Source organism: Cladophialophora bantiana (genome assembly GCF_000835475.1).
Source record: "Cladophialophora bantiana CBS 173.52 unplaced genomic scaffold supercont1.4, whole genome shotgun sequence".
Classification (NCBI taxonomy): Eukaryota; Fungi; Ascomycota; class Eurotiomycetes; order Chaetothyriales; family Herpotrichiellaceae; genus Cladophialophora; species Cladophialophora bantiana.
The window spans coordinates 1,870,909-1,895,889 of record NW_015971578.1 but is presented as its reverse complement, the minus strand read 5'-3'; the positions used below and the strand labels follow the sequence as shown (position 1 = coordinate 1,895,889).

Below are 24,981 nucleotides of genomic sequence, written 5' to 3'. Positions count from 1 at the left end.
TTCGGTTGGTCCATTCCTCATTGCGTATCGTCTATTGTCGTTGTCCTCATCAATATTACCACCACGAACCATGTGTCTGTCTCCCCACCTGTCTATTCACTACGTGGTGACTCCTTAATATTCATACGGACTATTTCTCAGCGGCTCGTAAATGTACAGCGTGGAGTTATGCTGGTCCGGCAGGAAATAGAACCTCAATGTCTCATTCACGTACGCAACGTCAAAAGGGTTCTGCGTGAGGGGCGTCCCCCGGACAGATGTCATGGTCAGCGGGACCTCGTAGAGCGGGATCATGGTTTCGAAATCGACAAGGGCCAGGCCGCCGATTGTGATGTTGCCGGCCAACGTGGCGACTCCCGAGCAGATCATAACCGCTCGGTAGTCGTACTGTTTGGAGTGACCCAGGAACTTGCAGTCTTGGTAGTCCACGTAGAACGAGGGGTTACGGGCAACGGAGGAGGGTTGCGAGAAAGTCGGGTAGGGCTTGTTGGAAGTAGCGTTGAGGTTCCAGATTGAAGCGTTCCGTGAACCCCAGTTCAATGTGTTCAGTCTTTGGCGTTTGGTGTCGTGCACAATGCCCCCAAGGTGGTCGGCGTAGTGGATCAAGGATTGGTACTCCAGAGTGAGAGGGTTGACAGCGATGATTGTGGCAGTGGTATTTGGGCGATACTGTGCGAGAGTGGCCCAGATGTATTGGCCATCGTAGTCAAGACCACCGATGTGGTATTCAATATCACCGGGAGGAGTCAGTGTCGCATCGACTACTCGTTTGCCCTGGCCATCGTAAATCTCAATGTGTCCATATCCGGCTCCTGGGGTGCGATCTGTGCCATTTATGATGGTGCCATTGTACGAAGTGGTAGGGACGGTCCAGTCTCCACGAGCGGTGATAAATCTCTCTTCGTTGATGACCACCATGCCCTCAGGCTCGCCGGTATCACCTTGAAAGGTGATGTTTTTAACCGAGCGCCAAACTGTGGTGCGACCTAGAGTGGTGAATTGTTCGATGATAGCCTCGAAGTTTGCAGCGCCACCTGGTACAGGAAGCGGGACTGGGACGAAAGAGACATTGGACTGGTAGACAGTCAGGTTGGCCGCGAGAGCTGTTGCTACCAGCCAAGCGCCAGAGAGCAGGAATAAAGACTTTCTCATCATACACATCATGTCTGAAATTATTGTACGTTCCTGATGTTCTGAAGGTTGTAAGGAGCTTTCGATAGTGCCATCATTCGGTCGCTGGACGTTCCTTGGTCTGGGTTTTGTAGCTGCGGACCAGGAGCTTACCCTGCTCCTTCATCGCATGTTGCTGATGCATCGAATCTTCTCTCGAAAAATTTGGAACCAGAGGCACTAGGTAGAAAGCCGGGTTGGCCCATCACGTGTGATGTTGTAAGACAGAGATTGGTTCCATTCATTGTTGAGACTTAACCGAGTAGTCGGGACGGTGGAGAGGCGGATTCCTTTTTGTTCCTGACAAAGTATCCGTAGGGTCAGTGAGGTCTTGTGGGTTGGGAAATACTTTCTTCTTCTGGAAAAGAGCAGCAGGCACGTTTTCAATATCTTTGATCGACGAAGACAACCTGTTGAGAAAAGTGATCAGAGAAGAAGACGTAGATGTCAAACCGGTGGAGCAAGAGCGAGCATTTACGTGATAGTATACTTCACCGTAGTCATTCTACGGTGGGGCAGATCCGCACCTCGAGGCCGCCACAAAAATTTGTGTGAGCCGCTTCTTTTCTTCCATCAACTCTGTCACTCGCCTGGAAATGACAGAGAAAGCTACGTGAGCTTTCTTTGTTATAGACTTCCTTTGCAAGTCCGTCACCTCTCGGGAGCCATCAATGGCAACTCGGACGGCCCAGTCTGACTTGGGGAGACTTGGGTGGCGTACGATTGACCACTACAACATTCCCGTCCCTTTCGAGGCCTTTGTCAACGCAAACGGAATGGGATGATTCCTCAATTACTGGTTGCCGGTAGTTCGGCAGCGCTGGTAATCACACAATGCTTCCTATTAAGGACGCAGGGTGCTCGGAAATCGATAGGCAGGGGCGAAAGGATCGGTCTGTACCTGACGGTCATCTTTTCGAGCATCACATTCTTGGGGACCTGTCGAGTCACTGCGTCAAGATCTGTGTTTCTGCTTGCTTCCATATTTGGGGGCTCCATGCTGTTTATGCGCTACTCAAATATCATGAATTTGCTTCGTCCCTCCTGCGTGCGAACAGAAGCTAGACCTTCAATGTCTCCCGATGAATCAAGACAAAATTCTGTTACGGTTTCGCAAACATCCTCTGCAGTCTTGCCTTACAAACCTTTGGCGGAAGGCCAGATAAGGTTGCTCAAGTTCTTGGATGAGGACGTCTCTGACGGTCGAACTCTCCAGTTCGAGCTTTTCCACGCGAAACTGAGCCAGAGACCCGACTATGTGGCGTTGTCGTACTCATGGGGACAGGATGCTGCTCACGGGAGAGTAAGCATACTAGTGAGCGACCACAGGTATGAAGTCTCCCAAAACCTTGCAGATGCTCTTCGCAAGCTGAAGCGAAACAAACTTTCCACTGTCTGGGTCGATGCCATCTGCATCAATCAACGAGACACCATCGAGAAAAGCCGAGAAATAATCAGAATGTTTGCGATTTATAGAATGGCAAAAATGGTGGTCATTTGGCTTGGTGCTGATACCGGACCGGAGAAAGACATGCAAAAACTTCTAAGGGCGACCGAGGGCCTTGAGAGGCCGGCCAATAAACACCATCAGAATGGCAATCTTGATTCCCACATGGATGCCCTTGAACGATTATTGTCACAGAGATACTGGCATCGAGTATGGATCATTCAAGAGGTAGCAGCAGCAAAAAGAGCACAGATATTCTGGGGTTCTTACATCTTTGACTTGCGATCCCTGGAAATACTACTGCGCGAAAGAGGCCGTTGGACCGACAAAGACGGAGACCCTCCTGGACCGGCTCAGAAGGTTATATCTGTTCGAGCTGCCTGCCGAGCACAGCAGAAGCCACGGTTGATGGATATTTTGGCCATGACGAGCTTGTCCGAGACGAGCGTGTTAAGAGACAAAGTTTATGGACTCCTAGGCCTTGCGTCAGATTGGGCTGATTTCGTGCAAGAGCCCAACTACTCGCAGGCGGTCTCGGAGGACGACCTTTGCCTAGAGATGACGTCCAATCACATCAATTGGTACAGCTCTGCAGACATCATATTCCTCAGGAGTGTGGACGACCGACAGAGAGGGTTGCCTTCATGGTGTCCTGACTACTTCCACTTTCGACCGCACCAATTCGACAGGAATTTGATTCCGTACATATGCGGGAGAGATGTCAATCTGGGGTGGGAGAAGAGAAGGGCCTTTGGCCAGGAATCCCCGAACATGAACGAAGTTATTCCAGACACCTTCCGCATCAGCGGTGACAAACTCACACTGAAAGGCAGGTGTATAGGCCGAATCTCGGCCTTGGGCACTTTGGTGGACGAAGACATTCCAGAGTCGAGGTTCAGCGATCGATTTTCTACGACAGATATCACGGACCCGGATATTGGGAAGGCATTCCGTCGGCTGCTGCTGATCTGCCACAATCAGACATTCGGTCTTCAGCCATCCTCCGCCTTCTTCTCACTCCTCTTCTCAATGCCGGACCATGTCTTTCAGGACAGAGGCACCCTAGGGGTCAAACAATGGCTCCACTGCCACGCGGACTTCCTGAACAAATTCGGCGTGAGGATGGTCCCCAGCTCTGACGAATACGCATTCATCCCTCGCCGTCGTGGAGGTGGCCTGAGCCCGTCATCGAAGGTCCTGCCGGAGTGGAGAGAATTCTTCAGCTTGAGCGAGGACAATACGATCAGTCGGAGGGGCGAGCACCCTCTGTATTCAATGCTGCAGTCCGTCTCGTCTATCCTCGACGAACACCTGCGTCTGATGTTCATCCAGGACCAGGCTCTTCTGGGATGGGCACACAGAGACTCCCAGCCAGACGACTCCGTCTGGCATTTGGAGGGCTGTACGCTCCAGGCCATACTCCGCAAGTCAGCTGAGCTCTCCCAGCAACACGGCGAAGATATCTACAAACTTGTGGGGCACGCCTATGTTGATCCTGTCTTGGCCAGTGGTCGTTGGATGGCTGGGGAGACGAGGAGCAGGCTTGTAAATCTGTGCTGAGTGACACATATGCCTGTGAAGATTTGGATAAGACAATGAATGAGAATCTCCACATGACATTCTATGGGTTGACTTGTCATCCCGATGAACCTATACCTATATACCTATATCTTCGCCCGGCCATACTTCTTCCACAGACTCCGTGCCCTCAGCAGCGTCGGCCGAATGAAGACATTGTCCGTCAACTCGCTCTGTTTGGCCACATCCAATAATCCCTCGTAGGGCGTCTGACCAGACTGAGCAAAGACGCTGTTGAGCTCGTACTCGGTGAATCCGAACGCCTCGACCAGTGCGTGGGCGTGAGTGGCGAAGTCGGAAATGGCATGCTGGTACGCGAGGCGCAGACTCGCGACATGTTCGGCGGACAGATATTCCTCGCCCGCGAAAGCGGCGAGGCCTTCGACCATGGCGTTGAGGGCAAACTGTAGGGGTCGCATCATCCGTCAGGGCTTCGCGCTGAGATAGAAAGGGGGATTGTTAAACTTTGACAGAGCAAAACTTACCACGTTCGCCAATGCCTCCATGGTCTCCCTGTCATGCTGTGCGCTCTGCTTCACCTGCGCCTGCAACCCTCGCCAATACGTGAGATCCGCGTGCGCCATGGTCAGCTCGAAGACGTCGTAGCTGGTGTCTTTCCCCCTAGCGACATCGCCGAGATGTCGTCGAGCAAGAACCGCTGCTCGGTGCTCGAGGAAGTCTTCTTGGACCGGCGGACTGAACCAATCGTCCGAGCCGGCGACTTGTAGCTTTTGGGACATTCTTCCGCCGTCTCTCAGACGTGCGAGGTATGACAGGGCGCTGATCGATTGTTCGGATTTGCTGCGCTCGAAAGGGTTAGTCGCATGGGCACGCAGATTCAGACACTGACAAGGATGCGGACAGACTTTTTCCAATGCTTCACAACGGCGTTCCCGATCTGCTGGGAGAGAACGTATGTCTCGCCTTCATATGTCCTGGATGGAGAAAGTTGTGCGTAGAGAGACCCGAGTCCCGTGCTTGCCATGTTTCCTGATACTTGCTCTCAGCATTCTGATGTTCTATCTTTTTAATGCGGTCGGTGAAAGAGATCGAACTTACCATGCCCGCCGCAGCTGAGACGGGCAACTTCCACATCTCGGACGCCATGCTCACTTGCCCAGATCTTTGCGCCGACTGTCTGCAGATGGAGATCTTCAATGCTCTCATTGACGATGTTGTCAATGCGGGCTCTCATTTCCCGACCGAGCAGCATCATCGCTACTACCTGCACGCGCGGATCAGCGATGATGTCCACAGTAAGGTATTATCTAGGTTCTTTAACTCACCCGGGCCAACGCAGGGAACAGCCTATTCTGCACGCTCGCATACTCAATCACCTTCCTCTCCAGTCCGTTCTTGGGATTAAATTGCCTCCGGAACTCGGCGTACTTCAACGCGATGATCACCGCCTTTGCCACCTCGATGCCCAGCTCCTCGGACATCAGTCCGCGAATGATCACCATCGAAGTGTAGGCGTGCTTCGTGTTCTTCGCGGCGTGGTATGTCCCGTCCGGATCCAGAGAGACCATGCCCGCAAGCATATTCGTTCTCGGGATGCGGCAGTTCGTAAAGGCCATGACGCCGTTGTCCATTGACGCGAAGGTGCTCATGCCCTTTTCGCCCTGCTCGTAGATTTTGACGTTGGGCATAAGTTCGTGGGTGTCGAGATCGCGGACCTGGACGAGGAAGACGTGGTTGCCCAGATCCTTTCCCTTGACGATCAGCCGCGCAATGACGAGGGCATGCGTCGCGACGATACCCAGCGATCCGATCCAGTACTTGTGGCTCGACAGTGTGGGCGAGTTGACGACGATTTCATCCGTTTTGGGATCGAAGGTCGCTGTTGTCTCAATGCCTCTGACATTGCTCCCATGGCCCAACTCGGTCTGGGCATAACATCCGCTGATCTCGAACCTCTCGGCCCTTGGGATCCAATACGCTTTTTGCTCGGGGCTCATCTGTGCCTCTAGGTTCCTGATGAATACTATCATTTTCCCGAGGAGATCAGTATTTCACTTCGCTCTTTTCCTTCTTCTTTTCGAGAGCCTTTTAGATATTCATCGGATATCAGTCCGTTAGCACTTACTCCGAAAATTCACCCCCAGGGAGAGGATGTCCCCTGCGATCTTGGTGGCATCAACGAACTGCTGATTTGACCATCCGAGCTTGAACTTGAGCTCGAGCAGCTCGACGCCCTGCTTGAGCCGCAGCGTCCAGAGATCCTTCCTCGACAGGGCATGCGGGTTCGGTGTCTGGGTGAAGACGGGGTTGCTGGAGATGGCGGCGAGGATGTCGCACCGCCGTTTGAGCCGCTCGTCACCCCAGATGAAGTTGGCCAGCGCGGTGGTGCTCGGCGTAGTCGTCATTTTCGTATTCCTCTTTCTTCCTCTCTTCCTCTCTCTCGGAAAGTCGAGTTATCCGCAACACATAGATGCCTCTGAAGAATTTTGAACGGGTGCACACCGTTCTACATGGCGTGTCCTCCGTCTCGTCTCTTTCTCCCAAGGTTATTAGAAGATGCCAAAGCACCGAGCCGAAACGAAACGCCGACGCCGGCAAAGCGCCCAAACTGCCGAGGCAATTGTACCAATATCTCAATGATTTCGCACTCCTTGTGCATGATAATTCTTTACAAGTACACCTGACATAGGCACAGGCACCCACGTGAATTAATGGATCGGTCTCCTGATTGCACTAGAGTGGACATTGGCTGGACGTTCTGGCCTGTATTGCTAGAAAACGCCGAGAGGGCGCACCGGACTGTCCTGCCGGTTAAGGCCCAAACCATGCCATATGGCACAGTCTGACGAGAGTAGAGAGACTCGCGATGAGATCGAAGGTGCCCTTCATGCACGTTAAGTATGTTGGTTATCTTTAGGAACCGTGGCCCTCTGTTGTTCATCCTATACCGTCAATTATGTTCGATATAGCGGCCGCTTTAATGCTATTGAGCACTCTTGAAGTATATATTCGCTGACGGACCGTGCCACTTCTTTTTGAATCCGGCTTAGGCCCTACAACCCTGCAGGATGGCCAAAACTCGATGACGAAGACCCGTAGCATGGTGGACACGTCGACGAGGGCCCCGAGTGCCAAAGCAAACTACAAAACGAGACACCAAGGTCGGGGTCTGGGACTTTCAGACTGTCCCGTTATGGCTCCTTGCTGGCTGGCTGGCGTGCACAGCCTCTACGTTCAAGGGGCTCAGCCTCGCGCCAGACAGTGACGGTGAATCAGAGGGTGACTCATGCTTTGCCGGGTGCAAAGCTACACGCGAACCACCGTAACGACTCACCAAACACTCGTATCCTGGGTTTCGTTTATATGAATGCATCCATCGCCTCTGCTTACCATCATCCCGCCTCTCACCTTCCAGCCGAGCATCGGCAGTTCGCAAAACAGTAGAACGGACTCCTTGTTTGCGCCTACGCACGCATCATGGCCGAACCCTCCCCTTCCATAGTATTAACAAAAGTCCCCATCCCAATGCCCCTTGATCTTTCCTCCGATATCTTCACGCCAAGTCGGTCTGTAGACGTCATCTCGTCTCTTCTCACCCCGGCAGAATGCACAGACCTTATCACGGCGCACGACCATGAATCGGACATGCACACCATAAGCGGCACGTACACGTCCCGTCTGCGCAAAATAATCGAAGACGACGATCTGGCGGAGCTTCTCTGGTCGCGCCTTTCGAGGATCTACCAGGACTCCGAGGTGGAGGATGAAGAGGGACAGGTGTGGTCCGCAGTGGGGTTGAATACCTGTTTTAGGCTTTGTAAATATAAGGCAGGTAGGTCATCTCGTGGATGTCCCAGCAATGCCGTTTCGGGCTCCAATGCAATTGCCGAAGGCTGAGTAGAAATCCACCAAAAGACGCACTCTTTCTGACGAGGAACCAAACTATCAGGCGACGGATTCGGCGCCCACATCGACGGCCGCCGCCTCGCAACAGTCGATACTCAGTCCTTCTTGACTGTCAATATTTATTTGAACACTGTCCCGACAGAGTGCGGCGGAGCAACCCGCTTCATCAGTGACCCAACAGCAACAGGCTCCTCTGACGCCGCGGCGAGCACAGTGCTCTGCCAGAATCAGCCTGTTCAAGGCTCTGCAGCGATTTTCCGCGATGACGTCTACCACGACGGTGAGGTTCTTCTGTCTGGGGTGAAGTTCCTGCTGAGAACGGACATGATGTTTCAGCGCGCGCGGCCGTTTATTTTTGGGGAAAGATATCCTTCGCAGAAATTTGGGGCCAAGGAACGAGCGTTGAAGGCCTTGGATCTCGCCCAGCGACTGGAAGATGCGGGCAACAGGGAGGAGGCAATCCGGTGGTATAAACTTGCTTTTCGCCTAGACGGCGAGTTGGAGAGGCATTCGTAGGACAAAGTCAACGACAAGGTCCAGGATGAGAAGAGACCATATCCTCGCCAGTCTCTTAGTTTAAGTAATAGGAACATGGTAGATGTGGTTGGCCGCAGGTTTTTGGATTTTCCCGTGCACCGATTTTGGCCGATGAGTATCGCGTCGTTCTGATAACGCCAGACACCGACCTCCAAGTCTCATGTGTCATGTATGCTGTGGGAAAGGTATCATGTGCCCTATCGCTTCTTTGTAAGCTGCGAGAGGGGACTATATGCCCACCGATGGCTCTCCACCCCGGAAGGCAGTAGTGCAAAGCCGCCCTGCGTATACCAGAAGCAGACAGTGATGAAAAGACTGTGGGAAAGCTAGAATTGACCGTCAGGGAAATAATATTTGGCCAATGACCGACTCTGAAGTGATCTGTGATCATAGACTTTCCAGCCATTCGATATCAGAACTTGTATTTCATTGATGAGACAACCAACACCTCGTTCTAGGCGGGCCGGGTCTCCCTGATCCATCTCCCCAACAGCAACCGTGCTGTCGTTTTCTTGAACCAGTCCCTTGTAAACCAGCATCGTATTCGATTTTCCCAAAATGATCGTAGATATTCCAGCAGCGATATGTGGTGTTCGTAAGAATGTGCACGTTGTCATATGCAAGCTCGTTGTAGCCCACGACGACACCTGGATTGAGCCAGCCACCCCTGGTTGAGGAGAGCGGATTGTCCATGTGAATAAGACAACACTCGGACGCTTCAAGGTGGGCTTGTGCAAGGGTGTCACTGATGTCTCGAAAATGAAGCGCGCCCACAGAAGTGGCATTGGTATTGTAAAAAGGAGTAGCGTCCATAAAGACCATCCCATTCCAGCAGCTCTTGACCGGGACTGGCATATTTCTTTTCAGGGCGCTTCTTGATCTGGATGAGCAGAAGTATGGCCCTGTGTGCATCACCGTTTCATGACCTTCATCGTCTCTCAAAGTAAAGGTGTCATCGTAGCGGGGCGGTTTGGAAAAGTCCAAAGAGCACGCTGCAGCATAATTACCATTATTCGTGCTCAACAGGGCAACAACATCAGCCACAGAAAACATGGCGTCGTTGAGGAATGAGATCTTGTCGAACACGATACCAGATGCTCTTAAATCTCCAACGGCTTTAAAGATCGATTTCGCAATTGGGATCGGTGAGGAATCCGTCTGAGCTCGCGGGCATTTTGAAGTGTATCAATCGAGGCCGTGGATGCTGGCGGCTTAGAGATTACATCTTGGGGGGTTTCCGGGTCGAGCACAATTCCCCTATTAACTCCGAGCGCTTCTAGGCTGCGATCCAGTTCCCGTAGGGCGCCTTTGGAATCGTCCCAACTTCCACTTTCATATATGGATATGTAAACATTCTCGGTCCCAAGTGGAGTGCCAGCGCGACGACTGCAGAGTTCCAATGCCCTCGCAGAATTGCCGCATTGTTCGAGACGTGCTAGCAACAAAGATTTTTTCAGCACCACAATTGTAACCGCCTGTTCGTCCTGCTGGATTTATGGCCAATTGGTAATAGCTAACCACGTCGAGGAAAGCTGTCATGAAAAGCCTACCCATAGTGGGTTTCGCTTGAGGGACGCTGGTGGCCTTGGTGGATCGGTAGGCACCCATCCTGATTGCAGGTACAGCAAAGATTGGCCCTATACGGAGGATTTAGCAGTGTCAGCATTATGAGTAACTGACTGGGGGTATTAATAATAGAAGGGTGGAAGTCTGACCCCGAAAGGTCACTGCGGATCTGAAGGACAGGAACTATAGACTCATACGTATACATAGGCACTCCTGTGAGAGGGCCACTGATTTTCAAAGTGAAAATAACCTCGGACGCAATTGAAATCTGTCTTCATGCCAACAGCAAACATACTCGGTATGTCAGTTGCTATTGTGGATGGAGTCTCGTCAAACTGTGGTTGACTTTCAAAAGGGGCTTGCAGACTCAGGCATGTGCTAGGGTCAATTTATCTGGCAGACCAGTTCTTGAACTTCTTGAAGGGAGCAAGGAGGTCTATTCTCACACATTCCTACATTCCAAGCATTTGCATGGAAGGTGACGGGGTCGATGCTCTGGGGTATACCTACCGATGAGTCTCTCTCAAGTCTCACGTACCTGGCGTTTCCATGTCAGTATAAATAAGTACACTTGGCCCTGGCCCCTAGCGATAACCCTGTTCTCGATCACGCGAAGCACAAGGCTACTCGTGTCTGGGCCCTTTGGTTGACTTTGTCCATTGACTATTATATAGGCCGTTGTTGGCCATCCCTCAATTAAAGAATGGTACTTCCGTGTCCGGGCGATTCCCAGCTGATGAATCAAACAATGGCTAGATTCATCAGCACCTGCCACAGACAACGCAACGGGCAGCAGCATCGCTACCTCAGACTCTTGATCAACCCTTGTGTCTGAAGCCTTGTTAATCAGGCACCTGATCGTCTCACGCGGACATACGAAATCTCACCGAAAAGCCAAAGGTCGCAATCCACAAGAGCCGTCCAGGCGCTCTGCTTCGGTGTGCGCTGCACTTGGTCCCTGTCACCGTCGCTTTGGCTCTGGTGGCCTTGAACATGGCCGAGTATTATGTTGGCGGCGAAGTCGTCGGTCCGTCAGGACAAGACGACCAGAATCTCGGAGCTCTACAATTCGCAGCCAAACTCCATGAGTTTCTGATGCTTCCATCGTTGACAGCTGTGCTCTTCACCTATATCCGGTGCGAGTGGGTTTTTGGTGAAGGCATTCCCCACGAAGCTTGGACTGCTAGCTTTGAAACCGAGAAATTCTGCATTCCGCACCCATCTAAGCGCTGGGGTGTGATTTGGCCCGAGTGGAAACGAGCGCACAAGAAGTGTGTGCTGATTGCCTTGCTCATCAGCTCATCTTGCTGGGCGTATCCGTGGGACCTTCGACCGCCAATCTGATGCGACCTCGTGTCGAGTATTAACCTGCTGGAGGTACTGATTCCTAGATTGGTGCTGACTTGGATCGTCTACAACCCCTGACGAATCGACATGTCAAAAACAGGGAGACAGGTAGCGTCAGAGCCGTCGCCACGTTCCCCAAAGCAAGTCCAGGCAACTCTCGAGTATACTCCTTCACTATCAACAGTAGGTCTGCCAACACAACAATCTCAGCGAAACCGGACAACCCCAAAGTCGTCACGGGCAATCCGGAAGACTTCCATGTCGTCTGCTACCAACAACCCACTCTTGCCGCGGACCGTGATCGGCGTCGAATGGGCGGATCTCCTCTTCCCCGAGCTGCCAGGAGCAGAGAAGAACGCAACTACCGCATTCTCCGTCACCACGGCCACAGCCGGGATGTGTAACTCCGCATCCAGTCATATAATTTTCCGCTCGTCGTGGAAGGGATCCTCGCTGCTTCAGAGGTCAACGTAATCGCCCACAGTACGTATAACAACAGTCTTAGGGGCCAGCTTAAAAGCCTGTCCTTGGACGACGGTGGCGCCTGGGACGGGGGTGCATGGAGCGAGGACATATTGCCCAAGCACGGCGGCCTCGGCTGGGGAGCAGGCTCGAGATACAACCTCTCTTCCGAAATCGCGACAAACTCGACCCAGCTAGGAATGCGCAGACTTGATCGGCTACGCCTGGAGCTACCGGGGAAACCTGAGGAAAGCCAACATGGCTGTTCTCGTGTTGTATTGCATGTTCGCGCTCTGCTATCTCGCTTATTGCTCAATCTTCTTCAGCGAATGGAACAAGCACACACAGCATGGGATAATACAACGCCAGAGATCATCACATCGCATTGGCGATGGACTTGGCACCACGGACTGAGAAGTTGCGGCGGACATCGACATTGTAGACCCGTTGAAACAGAAAGTCCGTGTCAGATATGTCGGGTTTCATCTGGATTATTTGACGGCACGAATGATCCGGCGAAAAGGATCAGGCCAAATCGAGGATATGCATGATGGCTCTTCAACCTCTCAAGCGGTCTGAGACCATCTGAGTGGGCTTTGTTCGAAGTACTCCGTACATAATTCCTTGGTATGTAGAGACACCATCCATAAAATGTCTTTTTTTAACCCCCTCAATCAAGAGGTTGAGGTTAACCTTGCGTGTTTTACGTGTCCTCTCGACCATCGCCATCGCTGTCGCAATCGCCTTTGGCGTCCATGAATCATTACGTGCTTCTGGCATGTACCAACAGGGGGAGCCAGAAGCCGGAATCAGTTTCTGTGATTCATTTGTCCGTCTATCTTGCACGTCGTCTATGTATGGTTGGTCGATTGTATCTCAAAAACAGAGGCAGATCCAATAAATCTACCCTAGTCACAGCACCCGGTAAGATCGGCCGCTTCGGGCATTTCTCTGGCTCGGACGATGTTCAGGTCAGTCTGTCAGGTCTCGGAAGGGGGGCGAAGTGTGTGGCTGAGTAGAATGAATGATGAAATAAGCAGGATCTTGGGAAGGGGAACCAAGTAGTACTGACTCTGTTATAGTCGAGAGCTGATCCCAGGTGAAGATGAGGTTGCCGAGGAAAGTGCCGACGACGATGCAGGTGATGATATATCCTGCCAACACACCGACGTTATTATTCTTTGTCACGAGTTGTTTGCCATGGCGACTATATGCTGCAGATATGGAAGACGATGAAGGAGGAGAAGGAGACGGGATATACCGTTGAAATACATAGCTAACAGCATGATAAAGTATGCCACGCCGAACTGCACCATGTGAAGAAGAGAGCACACGAACTGGCGTTGGACCAGGGTCATTGGGTTCACGGATCGATGTTTGGGAAGAAGTGGTCTTGTAGGGAGCGGTGGATTTAACATCGCTGTTGTCCTTCCAGGATCTGTTCCAGGATCTGCTTCCTGCTCACACGAGGCAGAAGCCCCATTCTCAGGGTGTCGAACGGCGACCAGGGCGTAAGCATTCTGGTCTTTGCGGCGAATCGAGCCCTGATACTCGCGCTGGACTCGTTGGAGGAACTCGAGAGAGATGACGAGCAGAATGACGCCGATGCAATAGAGGCCAAATATGCCAGCGGAGGAGACTCGCCATGTCTTGGAGATGAAGCCTGGATAGGGGAAGAAAAAAACAGTCAGTCAGTCCAGGCTGATGGGCAAGTGGTGCTAGACTTACAGGCTCCAACGGTGTACCGGTTCCAAGTCATCGAGATCTTGCAAGCGTTGGGTGCCACATCCATTCCACTTGATGCTGTCGCGGAAGCCGTAGCCATCGACATGGCAGAGGTCATGGACGTTGCGCTTAAGGTCATGGTAGGCATTGACATAGACATTGAAGACATGTCCATCCTGTCTGGCAAGTGACTGTGTTGTGATTGTCTGCACGAAACGTAGAATATCAAAAGTGAATTTGCAAAGTTCTCTTCGACTCCCAGATGGGCGAATGCTTTGGCGACCTTAAGGACAAGATCCGTATGAGAGAGTTAGCATGTTCCAGTGCATGAGTCTTGGTGCCCTTGACTGGAGAGCAAGTTTTCCAGCCTCTGTTGTCGTGAGCATGTATCTGGACTGCCACTATCACAAAATCTGCTCGCCGAACCAAGTCGCATGTTTGATCAATCCAAACCTGAGTACCACAGTGGATACCAACATGTCTCGCCAGCTTGACCCACAAGTTGTGAGCAGCGTGCCCGGCGGGCTCAATGAAGATGCATTTTCTTGTCCCCTTCAAGCCTCACTTTCGGAAGGTTCAACCCTTTGGCAAGATCATGCAAGCTTGCTTGCCTCTGCCCATGCTCTTGGCTTGGTCCCAAGTGCAGAGCGTGTTCCGAGTGATGCTCCCGCGACCACAATCCGTGAGGCTTTTCGTGTTGCTCGACATGGTACAACCGGCCATATCCGACAAGGAGTAAGGCAAAGACCACCAGCGCTGGTTTCGTGATGAGGATCATACCACCCATGAGAGCAATTGCCATATAAATGCAATTTTCCTGTGGTACCTGTTCCCGAGGTTCCCTTTTAGACAACACCAGGTGAGGGTGGTGAGTCCGAGGTGGGTTCTGAGAGAGCATGTCGAACTGGTCTTCTTGCAATTAAAGTACTTATCGTCAGGATGTCCCAATTTCTTGACTTCGTTCTAGTAGCAGTCAAATGAGTCGGAGCTGAATTTGGTTTGTCTAGGGGAGACGAGAACTAATACTTCGACTTTCGGAATCACCGGCAGGATCCAGAAGTAAGCTTCCCATTGCATGTAATCGGTCCGGTGCAGAGCGGTTTGCAGCATGGTTTTGTGCTCAGCTCATCCAGGTGCCCTCGTTATTATGCCATAGTATCCCGATGGACGGCTAAGTGCATCTCTTATTGCAACCGTCCCGGACCTAGCTGTGGAAGACTGGGAAGCTTCAGGCATTATTTGAGATGGCATTGTTCTCCTGTTAGTGCTTTGGCGTGGTCGGACGTCTCCGAACTTCTTGCAATCCGTTTCGAGGAAAGTAACCGTTGGTTAAGCAGAGAACTCCCCGAATGAGCTCCAGATCGTCGCAGCTATCGCGCTCATCCAGCTTGTGGTCAGATTCCGACATCCGCCACGCAACCCGAGCCAAAACCTGCAATTGAGGGGCCTCAGAGACATGTGGGTGGCATGCTTTAGGGGCTCCGAAGGGGGGAGGGGAGGTATGCTTAGTAAACGAGAACTCAGTCGTTTACTAGAAGCCCAGAGTCAACTCCTGATAGATGTGCTCGTCCCCCCGGATTGTTGCCTTGTGGAGTCGTCGTTTTCAAGTCGGCTTCGAATTGGTAATGGATCTGCAAGACTCTTGAGCTCGATCTCCGTACCGTTTCGAAAACGTACTGATGTTTAACTAAACGGGTTACCACGTAAACAGGGCCTTAAACATCCATCTTCGCTGGGCATTGCTCCGTGGGTGGTGCTCAGTGGTAAGGAGGTGGGGCCAGGTGTCTGTCTAGGTGGGATATAAAGGTACCAAAGATCGACATGCCGTCTACAGGGGTGGTCTATCGTTGCAAAGACCTTCTTGGAGAATCACAGAGACAGACAGAGCCATGTCGTCGAACACAACCGTTCTTCTCACAGGAGCAAGTGGATCGTTGGGTGCTTCGACCCTGGCCCGCCTGGCGGCCGATTCCAACATCTATGTGATTGCTGTGCTCCGTTCTTTCGCGCAGTCTGAAGCAGCCTTGCGGTCCAGATACGCTTTTCAGGTCTCAGAGGGTCGTCTGTGCTTCGCGGAGATCCCAGACATGACTATTCCCAACGTCTTCGACGAACTAGCCAGCAGAGCTGACGCAATAATCCACATTGCCACGCCCCTCGCATACGACAATCTCATGGAAAAGCTGATCAAACCCAGCTGGGCCATTGTGCACAATGTCTTGAGCGCGGCCGAGAAATCAGACCGTGTGAGGAGAGTTGTCATCACAGGAAGCATGGTCTCTACCATGCGAGTTGATGATATGTTCTCCGGAAAGACGATATCCGAGAAGAGCTGGAATCCCATCCCTCTTGAGGAAGCAGAGATGAGTCCTAGCAATGCGTATCAGTACTCCAAGGTTTCCGCAGAGAAGAAGGCCTGGGAATTCATGAACCAGAAACCACGGGGCTTTGATCTGATCGTTTTGTTGGCACCGTCCATCACAGGCAAGAGTCTCCAAGCAGGCTTCAAACCTGAGAAGGGGAATCTCGGTGGTCAGCCTGGTCTTTACAGAGCCTTGTTCGACCTCGACAGGCCTGGCTTCTTGTACCCATTCTTCATGTAGGTACCACCTCTATGTCTGTCTGGCGTCCACTCAGCTCGGCTAACCGTTTTATTACTCTCCAGGGACGTCGAGGATGTCTCGCGCATCCACATCCAGGCTCTGTCACCCAGCATTCCAGGGAACGAACGATATATGTTCCACTCGCCCGAGTTGATGGTAGCTAACGACGTTGCGCGCGGGGTCCGAGAGGATTTCCCTCAGCTGAGGGATCGAGTTCCTGCTCCTGAAGAGGATGCAGGTGGTGGACCGCCACCTAATTTGGTCAAGACGGACATGTCAAAATTTGAAAAAGTGTTCGGCAGACAGCAATGGAAGTCGGCCAGAGAATCAGCTCGAGAGACCGTCGAGGACATCGTGGCATATGATGAGAGGCAAAAACAGGCTGCGCAATAAGTCTATCATTGGGATTGTCGAACTTGCGGAGGACACTATACGTTACAGAGAAAGGGTTGATCACATGGACATCCTCACAACCCGAGCGATCCACGGTTATCAATGGTACAGAAACCTCAGCTTGATTATGGGTATCTTATGCAAAACCTGACCATGAGCCACTCCATGAATGTAAACGCCAATGTTGTGTCGCTGAACGCTGAGACAATGCCAGGCACAATAGGCACAGGCTAGACAGCAATCTATTGTAATTTTTACACACAATTCAGGCTTTGACAAAGCACATTTCCTCCAATTTCTTGACGGCTTTGACACATCTGCTCTCAACCTCCCTCGTCCACACGTCGGCCGCCCACAAGGACAGCACCAGGCTGATTGACCACCCAATGATGATCACACATGTCCAAACAAGATCGGTCGTATCAATGCCCTGAACACCCATTGACCACCATATCCGATGGGGGATCATGTACCCAATCGCATGGAGAATGGGACCATGAACCAGGTAAAGACCAAAACTGATTTTCCCCAAGTATTGCGCGAGGCTGCTGTTGAGGATACGCCGCCATATGGACTTGTCCGGATCTGCGCGGGCGAGCAGAAACAATAAGATACCTGTTCCGATATTTGGGTAGAACTTGTCTTTGCGGTCCATCCATGCAGGAATAAGCTTGTTCAATGTCATGTATCCAGGAGCGTAATCCCTTGAGCCGTCAATGGGATAGGACAGGAAATAGAAGGCCAGCAAGAAACCGAAGATCCGAAGGCCGTACAACCATCCTTGGGGAGGGGCTGAGAGGTAATCAGACCATGTTGGGGGCGGCTTGTAGTCTGGTTTGGGTGAGTGTGGCGGCGACGGAGGTAGTCGGCTTGGAACCAACGTAAGTTTCTTTTCCTGCTCACGTTCAGTGAGAAGAAGGTCAATCTGTGCAACTACTGCGCCGATAATGTAGACCCAGATCTCCCAGTGATTCCACAGGAAAAACATGATTGTCATGATACACAGCCCGGCCAATCGAACGTATTTCTGGCATTGCGCGGTACCCATCAAGATCATGTAGAGGAAAATTGAACCCTTCAACTCGGCCAGAATGGACCACAAATGCTGGTCATGGTAGGGATAGACAGCGCCCGGGGCGAATATGTTTGTCAAGTCAAACATTTCTCGGGCCCAATAACTCAGTTGGTGATAGTAGGTGGGGAACATTTCGGGCTTTGGTTCATTCCAGTCGCCCGGGAAGAGCTTCTCATGATCAGTGATGTAAGCTCTGTTCCCCTCGTAGAAGCCGAAGTGGATGTAGTGAGCCGTAATGAGGGTGACGATGAGGACCGGGAGATAGAGTCTGAAGGCTCGACGGAACAGAGCCCCCGAGACGTTCATCAAGACCTTAGACTGAGACGGCTGATCGCGTTTGTCGAGGAGCTGGAACAGTCGTAAAGAAGTGAGGTATCCCGCAATGCCGAAGAAAACGTGAGCGGTGAAGCCGGAATAGAAGTATCGGATAATGGGAAGCTCGAGGACATAGCGATGGTGATCGTTAGTCCCCCAGGGCTGGAACCCGATGTCGCTGTACGCCATGATAAAGTGAAAGGTAAAGACCTTGATAGAGGTTATGCCTCGCAGGCCATTCAGGTAACTGGTAGGAAATTGTTTGGGTTTGGAGGCGTGATCGTTCCAGTATCGAGAGCGCACAAACTGAGGGGCGAAGCAGTAGGCGAATCGTTTGCCGACTTTGTAGACTGTGGCCGGACGGATCTGCGCAAGTGCTTTGGAAAGCATTTGTTTGGGCAAGTCTCGAAGAGATTCACCATGGACGCCATCGTGGAGAGCAGAATCGGTGTCCAGGAAGACATCTCCCTCACACTTAATGAGAGGCTCACGGAGGGTCTGGAGTTCGTGGTGACTCATGGTGTTATCATGGTAAGCGACCTCACTGGCGTTGTATCAAGAGAAGATGATGTTCGATCAAGTGTCCAGCCGTGTACGGGGTGCTGAGGACTGGGTCTTGGGTATTGGGTTCTGAGTGGTATGAAATGAATCGGATGGTGGAGTCGGAAGAGAGAATGAAAAGGCGCGCCCGCGCCCCTGAAAATGTCCGCCTTGCCTTGCCCTTTCCCCCGCTAGTTAGTTCTATGAGAATGAATGATCCAAGGAGAGTCGTCAAAAAGAACAAGAGAGAGACAAGAATAAAAGAGCGTAGCAAGCAGTGAACGAGTGAGTGTCGGGGAGGATAGTGGGATGGACGGCGCGATGGATTGAGGAGTGCAATCGACGCTTGAAATCACGACATTTGTCTTGGACGGTTTGATCAATGGGCTGGGCTTGTCTGATCTCTGTCTGGTCTAGAAAAGGCGGCCAAGGCTCGTCAAGGCTCGTCCAGGGTTCCTTCGGTGGCGCTGGCTCACGGTCTTCTGTTTTCTATTTGCTATCTGGCCATTCGCTCGCGTGCTCCATTGGTGCCGTGGCGCCTCGCACCAGCCTGATGAGGCTGAACCCCAGCTTGCCCAGCATTTCTCAACGCCGGTCGGCCAGCCATTGGATCCAGTTGGGGGTTCACCTTGTCCATCCCTGCATTAGCCTCCACTGTGACTCCCTGCTAGCCGCCACCTGCCGAAACTTCAATGCGACCTGGTTGGTATAAGACAGTATCAAGGGAAATTGTGCCATTGAGCCATCTCCAGTTATGTGGAGCGAGGCCGGGTTCGATTTTGCCTCAGCCGCCCCCTGAACTCCTTGCTAGCACCATATTTGTACCCGGGGGGTCCGGAGTACGGAGTACCTAAGTATGTACTTATACGGTAGGTATACCTACCTAGGTAGGACTGGGCTCTTCACTCTCATGTCTAATACTGTATGCACATACCTGTATTGACTATTGATGCAAGTTCTGCCACAACGGTGCACTGCTCGACCTGACGATGGCAGCCTCCCTGTCACGTGCTCCCTCAGGTACATGTCACGGGGTACGGGAAATACTTTTTCCGATGCGTCCATCACGTGGGCTGTTCCCGAGGCGATAAGCGGCGGTCTTTACCAAAGAGAAAGCAGAAAAAATTCCTCTCTCCCCCACCATTGCCCACTCTACCTGCGCCCTCTGTTCCCTTCTCACCTATAGTGCCACTCAATGCCCACCAGTCGAGTTACTCGGTTCTGCTGGCTCGACGCACATCATTCGGTCACCACCGATCACCAGATGCAACATCCAAAAAACCACACCCTACAAAATGTCTTTTCCTGCCATCTCTTCTCTGCTCTTTTCTTTTTCCTTTCTATCGCCCTTCCTAGGCATTGCCAACCCAATCTTCCACAGTGAGCGACTTCGGGAGTTTTGCGCTCGCTTCTCGACATAAAGCTCCGACTTTGACCATTTCCTCCAATAGAAACCTGGTCACAATTCCTGATCCCCCCAAGGGCAACTCACCATGACCGACTCCAAGGACATCAAAGCGATCCGCGCCACCAGCGTCGACCTTGGCCGTGATTATGGCACCGGCTCCTCCAGCTCTCGCTCCCCGGTCGAGCACGGTCATCCAGAGATCATCGAAGCAAGTCCCGAACGTGGTCCCATTGCCCTTGGCGACGAAACAGGCGAACCTGGCAAACAGTCATGGCACTCCAAACTGGCTTTCTTCAAGACCAAGGATTTTTGGCTCATTTTGTGCCTGGGTCAGATACTGGCTATCTGTATTACCGGCACCAACACTTTGACAAGCTTGTTGGTGGCTGAGGGGACCAGCATCCCTGCCTTTCAGACCCTGTTCAATTACGTATTGCTTAATTTCGTCTACACGGGCTACACTCTTTACAAGTATGGCTTTAAGAAGTGGTTGCAGATGGTCATCAAGGACGGATGGAAGTGTAATGCTCTTTCCTGCTCTGCAACATGGTAAAATGCTCAAGCACTAACCATTGACAATAGACATCATTCTCGCCTTCTTTGATGTGGAGGGCAACTACTTCACGGTCCTCGCCTACCGCTACACCACCATCCTCTCGGCCCAGCTCATCAACTTCTGGGCTATTGTCGTGGTTGTGGTCATCTCCTTCGTTTTCCTCCGCGTGCGATACCACTGGGCCCAAGTTCTCGGCATCTTTGTATGCATTGGCGGAATGGGCCTCTTGCTGGCGTCTGACCACATCACTGGTGCCAATGGCGGCGACGTCTCTTCCGGCAATCAGCTCAAAGGCGACCTGTTTGCCTTGTTGGGCGCCACCTTCTACGGCTTGGACAACGTCTACGAGGAATGGTTTGTGTCCGGCCGCCCCCTTTACGAAGTAATCGGCCAACTCGGGTTCTGGGCCACCATCATCAACGGTGCACAAGCCGGCATCTTTGACCGCCACTCCTTCCACACCGCGACCTGGAACGGCAAAGTGGGCGGCTATCTGACAGGCTACACCCTTATTCTGTTTATCTTCTATACGCTCGTTCCCATTCTGTATCGCTTCGCCAGTGCCGCATTCCAGAACATTTCGCTGCTGACAGGAAACTTTTGGGGCGTCATTATCGGATTACAGGTTTTCCATTTACACGTGCATTGGATGTATCCCATTGCATTCACTCTCATCATGATCGGCCACTTTGTTTATTACTTTGGAAAAGGTGTGATGGGAGAGGCGGCGAAGGCGTGGTTGGGCGAGAACCAAGAGAAAGGGATCGATGGATTTGGGAGTGCGAAAAGGAAAATTCGGTTGATGCAGGAAAACGCGGCGGGCACCAGGGGCGGCGAAGGTACGGAAAGTATGGGCGTGGTGTAAGGGAGGACGAAGAGATGGCAGTTACCGAGAGATCGACTTCTGCTATCAGACCGGAACCTTCTCTACCATTGCACCCGTGGGATCCGCACAACCGTCTTTCGATAGTGGAATGAGTTACGAGACTACGGCCATTGGCACATGACGCTCATTGGAATTTTACCATCAGTCATTACGACCACGCAAACGCTTTTCACGACCACAGATGAGATGGACAGAAATCCAGACACCGCAGGCCATGCTTTCGACCAGATATATGCTAGAATCACAGAATACATGATAATGGAAACCGATGAACAGATCTGATGTGGAGAATCTCACAGTTCACACCCTTCACATAAGGAAGCCGAGACAAGGAAATAGGCAAGACCATAGATGGATTGAACATGGATGCGTGTAGGGTTTGGAATTTCCCGTCTCCTGCGTGAGGCTCAGATCTCGTCTTTTGATAATAACCATTTTTCCTATTGTGGCCACATTTTTGGTCGGTCGGGGTTGGGAAAGTGTCATTTTGGTTTTCGGCCTTTGGCCTTTGGCCCTTTGTGGTTTGTCTGAGAAGAAATTTTTGAGAAAAGTTGACCCTTATGATTTGGTTTCCATCCCGGTGCATATGCAGCATGCATGCATGATGTTTGTTCTTGGAGTCTCTTCCTGGGTTCCATCGCCCTCCTTGCGTGCTGTGCTCTTGCCATACATGCCACAAAGGGTGGAGCAAAGCAAAGCAAGGCAGTGAGCAAGCAGAGCAAAGCACAGCCGTGGAGCGGTATCTGAATTCTTCCACCTCACCCTCACCATCTCGACGCAAACACACACCCGCCGAGTACCCGTCTCCGTCTCCACGTGTCCCCAACCCTATCACAGCGAGCAAGAAAGAAAGAAGAACAAAGAGGAGCCGGCCGCGGCAGCAGCCTCCTCCGTTTCACTGCTCGGTCTGGAAATAGTTCAAGAGGACATTACGCTCCTGGCTCTCCTCGCCCCAGTCCCTAACCACGACGCAGCTGCAGTTGACCACCTTGCGGGCGTTGCCCTCTCTGTCCAAGACGCACAAGCCGGCCCACTCGCCGAGCATCTTGCCGTCGGGGACCTTGATCAGCGGGATCTTGTGCTCCGAGCACAGCGCAATGACGAGTTTCTTGTACGCTTCCTCCTCGCAGGCCTCGTTGAGGACGCACATGTGCGCCTGGCGGCGGTCGAGCGCCTTGGAGGCTTCGCGGAGGCCACGGGCGAGGCCGTCGTGGATGAGGGCGAGTTTGAGGACGCCTGTTTAGGCATAATGTCGTCAGCCCAAATTCAATCACTGCTCTTTTCTTCCTTTCTTTCATCCCTTCCTTCCATCGATGTTTCTTTTTCCGATGTACATCGAGAGCAACGTCGATCATTTTCCGTCTCTTCCGGGAATCTCGTTGTTTTACCTCTCCCGCGGACCTAATTCAAGAAAAACTACGCCAAAACACACACCTTTCAAAGCGTCAAGGACGGACATGGAACCAGAGGCGCCGGCATCGCCGGAGACTTCGACCTCATCAGCCGCGGCGACTTCTTCGACGGGGGAAGTGGGCTCTTCTCCTTCCGACTGCGTGGTGAACAAACAAGCGTCAGTATTTTTGGGCTTCGTACAGAATCAAGGAGGGGAGGAAAGGAATCAAGGAAATTCCCCCATCATATCGTGATGTCGTGTGCATCGTTGCCTTGTCTTGACCGTAACGTCTCCCCCTCTCTAGATCCTCCGGCAACACCCAGAAGGTCTGGACACACAAACACCGCGCACATTGGGAGGAATCCAAACATCGGGCTAACACGCAACAAAGAAAAAGTTTCATGAGAGACGAGATGACATACCATATTGGCGATTCGTTACTTGATGCGCAAGTACTTGTCTATCAACAATTTGTCGGATGATCCTCAAAGAGTCAACTCGTGAAAGGAATGAATAGTATCATGTAAAAGGAAAGATTGAAACTTTTTGAAGGTGCAAAATGCGAAATTACGGTGCGTGTCCCCCCAAGACTTTGCCAAGACTTTCACGGTCACGTGCCTCGAATTGAGGGTGTGAGCCGGCGAGCCGGTCAGACTGGTATGACTTAGATACCTAGGTAGGGAAAAAGTCAGAAACACGAGAAATTAACGAGAAGACTAGCGAGAGGACTGCATACTGGCAGCAAATTACCAGAAATATCTGCGGCTGTCATTTGGAGGCGAAAACCTCTCGTCATGCACATTGTACTCGGTATTGTGCTCATGGTTACAGTCCGATGATCGCTATCTATAGCCTCCATCATGTGGTAGATTCATGCCTTCGTATCCTTCTTTTCCCATCAACGAATGGATTGTTACAACCGCCATTCACTGCATCCGAAGCTAATTGAGACTGTCAATATCATAATCCGCGTCCTCGAAAGGTCTCCGTGGATGGCGCAACAAGGTCAGCGTCCCCATGGTCATCAATTATTTAACCCTCTCAACGACCGTATCCGGATCCGTTGCCATTAATAATGGGCGCCGCATGGGAACTGATGCCATTCATCAACTGGGCTGATTTAGCGTTATTACCAAAGTCTGGAAATGCAGCGGGACTCTGCGGTGACAACTCGTCGGCGTTCTGCTGTTGAGACGAAAAGATTCTGAGTGAGATGGGCTGTTTTCTGATATTCAGGTTTGCCAGGTGCTGATGCCGGAAGATCTGATCTTCAAAGCCAGAGAGCTGTCTTCAAGTCAGCCACCAAATAGTAAGCCTGCAGACTCGAGATAACACGTACCTTGACCCAGAAAAGTTCCTCCATGGCAAAGAACTTTGGTCGCTCCTCTCGCTCGCGCTGGATAGCCATCTTGATCGTCGTATTGTACTGATTGGTTTGAAACTCGTACGATAGGTTGTTCCTCGATACTTGCCAAAGACGTTGTCGCTCGTGTGGTGTGACTGGTCTTCTTTCCAGAGAAGTATAGCTTCGTAGGTTCAAATCTTTGGTCGCAAGCAATCCAGCAACTTGAAAATTGGGTACCCAGAGGTCGTCCCTATTGGCATCCAGAGTATTGGGGTCAAGCTGCGCAGACTTGACAGTGTACAGTGGCAAGAAGAGCTTGAGCCAAGGTTCACTTCTGGCTTTAGGATCGCTATTGTCAATGAGCAGGGCGCAGTGCTTGAGCAACGCTGGCAACGCTTCTCGACGGCGTTGTTCAGCCTCCAATCGTTCTCGTCGTTGCTGTTCTCTGAGCTGCTCTTCCTGCTTGCGTCGTCTTTCTTCAAGCTCACGCCTGACGCGCTCTTTCCGCTCCTCCTCTTCCTTTCTCCTGAGAGCAGCCTCTTCTTCAGCCTTTCTGCGGCGCTCAGACTCTTCCGCGAGCCTTCGCTCCTCTGCTGCCTTCTCAGCTGCAATCCTCTCATCTTCGAGCCGCTTAGCCTCTTCGAGTTGTCGAATCTCTTCAAGCCTCCTGGCCTCCTCGAGTTGCCTAGCCTCTTCGAGTCGCCGGGCTTCTTCGAGCTGCCGGGCTTCTTCGAGCTGCCGGGCTTCTTCGAGCTGCCGGGCTTCTTC

General features: G+C 51.9%; 11 protein-coding genes across 11 annotated transcripts in view; 5 read left to right on the top strand and 6 right to left on the bottom strand.

The window, feature by feature from the left end:
• Positions 1-114: 114 nt before the first annotated feature.
• Positions 115-1,164, bottom strand: Z519_03464 (uncharacterized protein; the record flags this gene model as incomplete). Its single annotated transcript, XM_016761214.1, has 1 exon — positions 115-1,164. The coding sequence occupies one exon, from the start codon at positions 1,162-1,164 to the stop codon at positions 115-117; it is 1,050 nt and encodes a 349-aa protein (XP_016623064.1).
• A 1,078-nt stretch (positions 1,165-2,242) lies between these two features.
• Z519_03463 (uncharacterized protein) lies at positions 2,243-4,177 on the top strand (the record flags this gene model as incomplete). Its single annotated transcript, XM_016761213.1, has 1 exon — positions 2,243-4,177. The coding sequence occupies one exon, from the start codon at positions 2,243-2,245 to the stop codon at positions 4,175-4,177; it is 1,935 nt and encodes a 644-aa protein (XP_016623063.1).
• Positions 4,178-4,281: 104 nt separating this feature from the next.
• Positions 4,282-6,561, bottom strand: Z519_03462 (uncharacterized protein; the record flags this gene model as incomplete). Its single annotated transcript, XM_016761212.1, has 6 exons — positions 4,282-4,599; positions 4,681-4,996; positions 5,062-5,185; positions 5,255-5,416; positions 5,478-6,179; positions 6,282-6,561. 6 exons carry the CDS (start codon positions 6,559-6,561, stop codon positions 4,282-4,284), a joined length of 1,902 nt encoding a protein of 633 aa, XP_016623062.1.
• Positions 6,562-7,633: 1,072 nt separating this feature from the next.
• Positions 7,634-8,578, top strand: Z519_03461 (uncharacterized protein; the record flags this gene model as incomplete). Its single annotated transcript, XM_016761211.1, has 2 exons — positions 7,634-7,988; positions 8,106-8,578. The coding sequence occupies 2 exons, from the start codon at positions 7,634-7,636 to the stop codon at positions 8,576-8,578; spliced, it is 828 nt and encodes a 275-aa protein (XP_016623061.1).
• Positions 8,579-11,158: 2,580 nt separating this feature from the next.
• Positions 11,159-11,916, top strand: Z519_03460 (uncharacterized protein; the record flags this gene model as incomplete). Its single annotated transcript, XM_016761210.1, has 2 exons — positions 11,159-11,438; positions 11,621-11,916. 2 exons carry the CDS (start codon positions 11,159-11,161, stop codon positions 11,914-11,916), a joined length of 576 nt encoding a protein of 191 aa, XP_016623060.1.
• Positions 11,917-13,158: 1,242 nt separating this feature from the next.
• On the bottom strand, positions 13,159-13,838 carry Z519_03459 (uncharacterized protein; the record flags this gene model as incomplete). Its single annotated transcript, XM_016761209.1, has 2 exons — positions 13,159-13,637; positions 13,703-13,838. The coding sequence occupies 2 exons, from the start codon at positions 13,836-13,838 to the stop codon at positions 13,159-13,161; spliced, it is 615 nt and encodes a 204-aa protein (XP_016623059.1).
• Positions 13,839-15,588: 1,750 nt separating this feature from the next.
• Positions 15,589-16,695, top strand: Z519_03458 (uncharacterized protein; the record flags this gene model as incomplete). Its single annotated transcript, XM_016761208.1, has 2 exons — positions 15,589-16,298; positions 16,365-16,695. 2 exons carry the CDS (start codon positions 15,589-15,591, stop codon positions 16,693-16,695), a joined length of 1,041 nt encoding a protein of 346 aa, XP_016623058.1.
• A 265-nt stretch (positions 16,696-16,960) lies between these two features.
• Z519_03457 (uncharacterized protein) lies at positions 16,961-18,604 on the bottom strand (the record flags this gene model as incomplete). The annotated part of the gene is made up of 1 exon (XM_016761207.1): positions 16,961-18,604. The coding sequence occupies one exon, from the start codon at positions 18,602-18,604 to the stop codon at positions 16,961-16,963; it is 1,644 nt and encodes a 547-aa protein (XP_016623057.1).
• Positions 18,605-20,118: 1,514 nt separating this feature from the next.
• Z519_03456 (uncharacterized protein) lies at positions 20,119-21,454 on the top strand (the record flags this gene model as incomplete). Its single annotated transcript, XM_016761206.1, has 2 exons — positions 20,119-20,554; positions 20,616-21,454. 2 exons carry the CDS (start codon positions 20,119-20,121, stop codon positions 21,452-21,454), a joined length of 1,275 nt encoding a protein of 424 aa, XP_016623056.1.
• Positions 21,455-22,370: 916 nt separating this feature from the next.
• Z519_03455 (40S ribosomal protein S12) lies at positions 22,371-22,934 on the bottom strand (the record flags this gene model as incomplete). Its single annotated transcript, XM_016761205.1, has 2 exons — positions 22,371-22,711; positions 22,910-22,934. 2 exons carry the CDS (start codon positions 22,932-22,934, stop codon positions 22,371-22,373), a joined length of 366 nt encoding a protein of 121 aa, XP_016623055.1.
• A 975-nt stretch (positions 22,935-23,909) lies between these two features.
• The window catches only part of Z519_03454 (uncharacterized protein), a gene marked incomplete at both ends in the record, with an annotated part of 4,219 nt that continues 3,147 nt past the window's right edge, over positions 23,910-24,981 (bottom strand). The window contains 2 exons of the mRNA XM_016761204.1: positions 23,910-24,152; positions 24,208-24,977. Of these exons, the coding sequence (XP_016623054.1) occupies positions 23,910-24,152; positions 24,208-24,977 (1,013 nt within the window). The remainder of the gene's footprint in view (positions 24,153-24,207; positions 24,978-24,981) is intronic.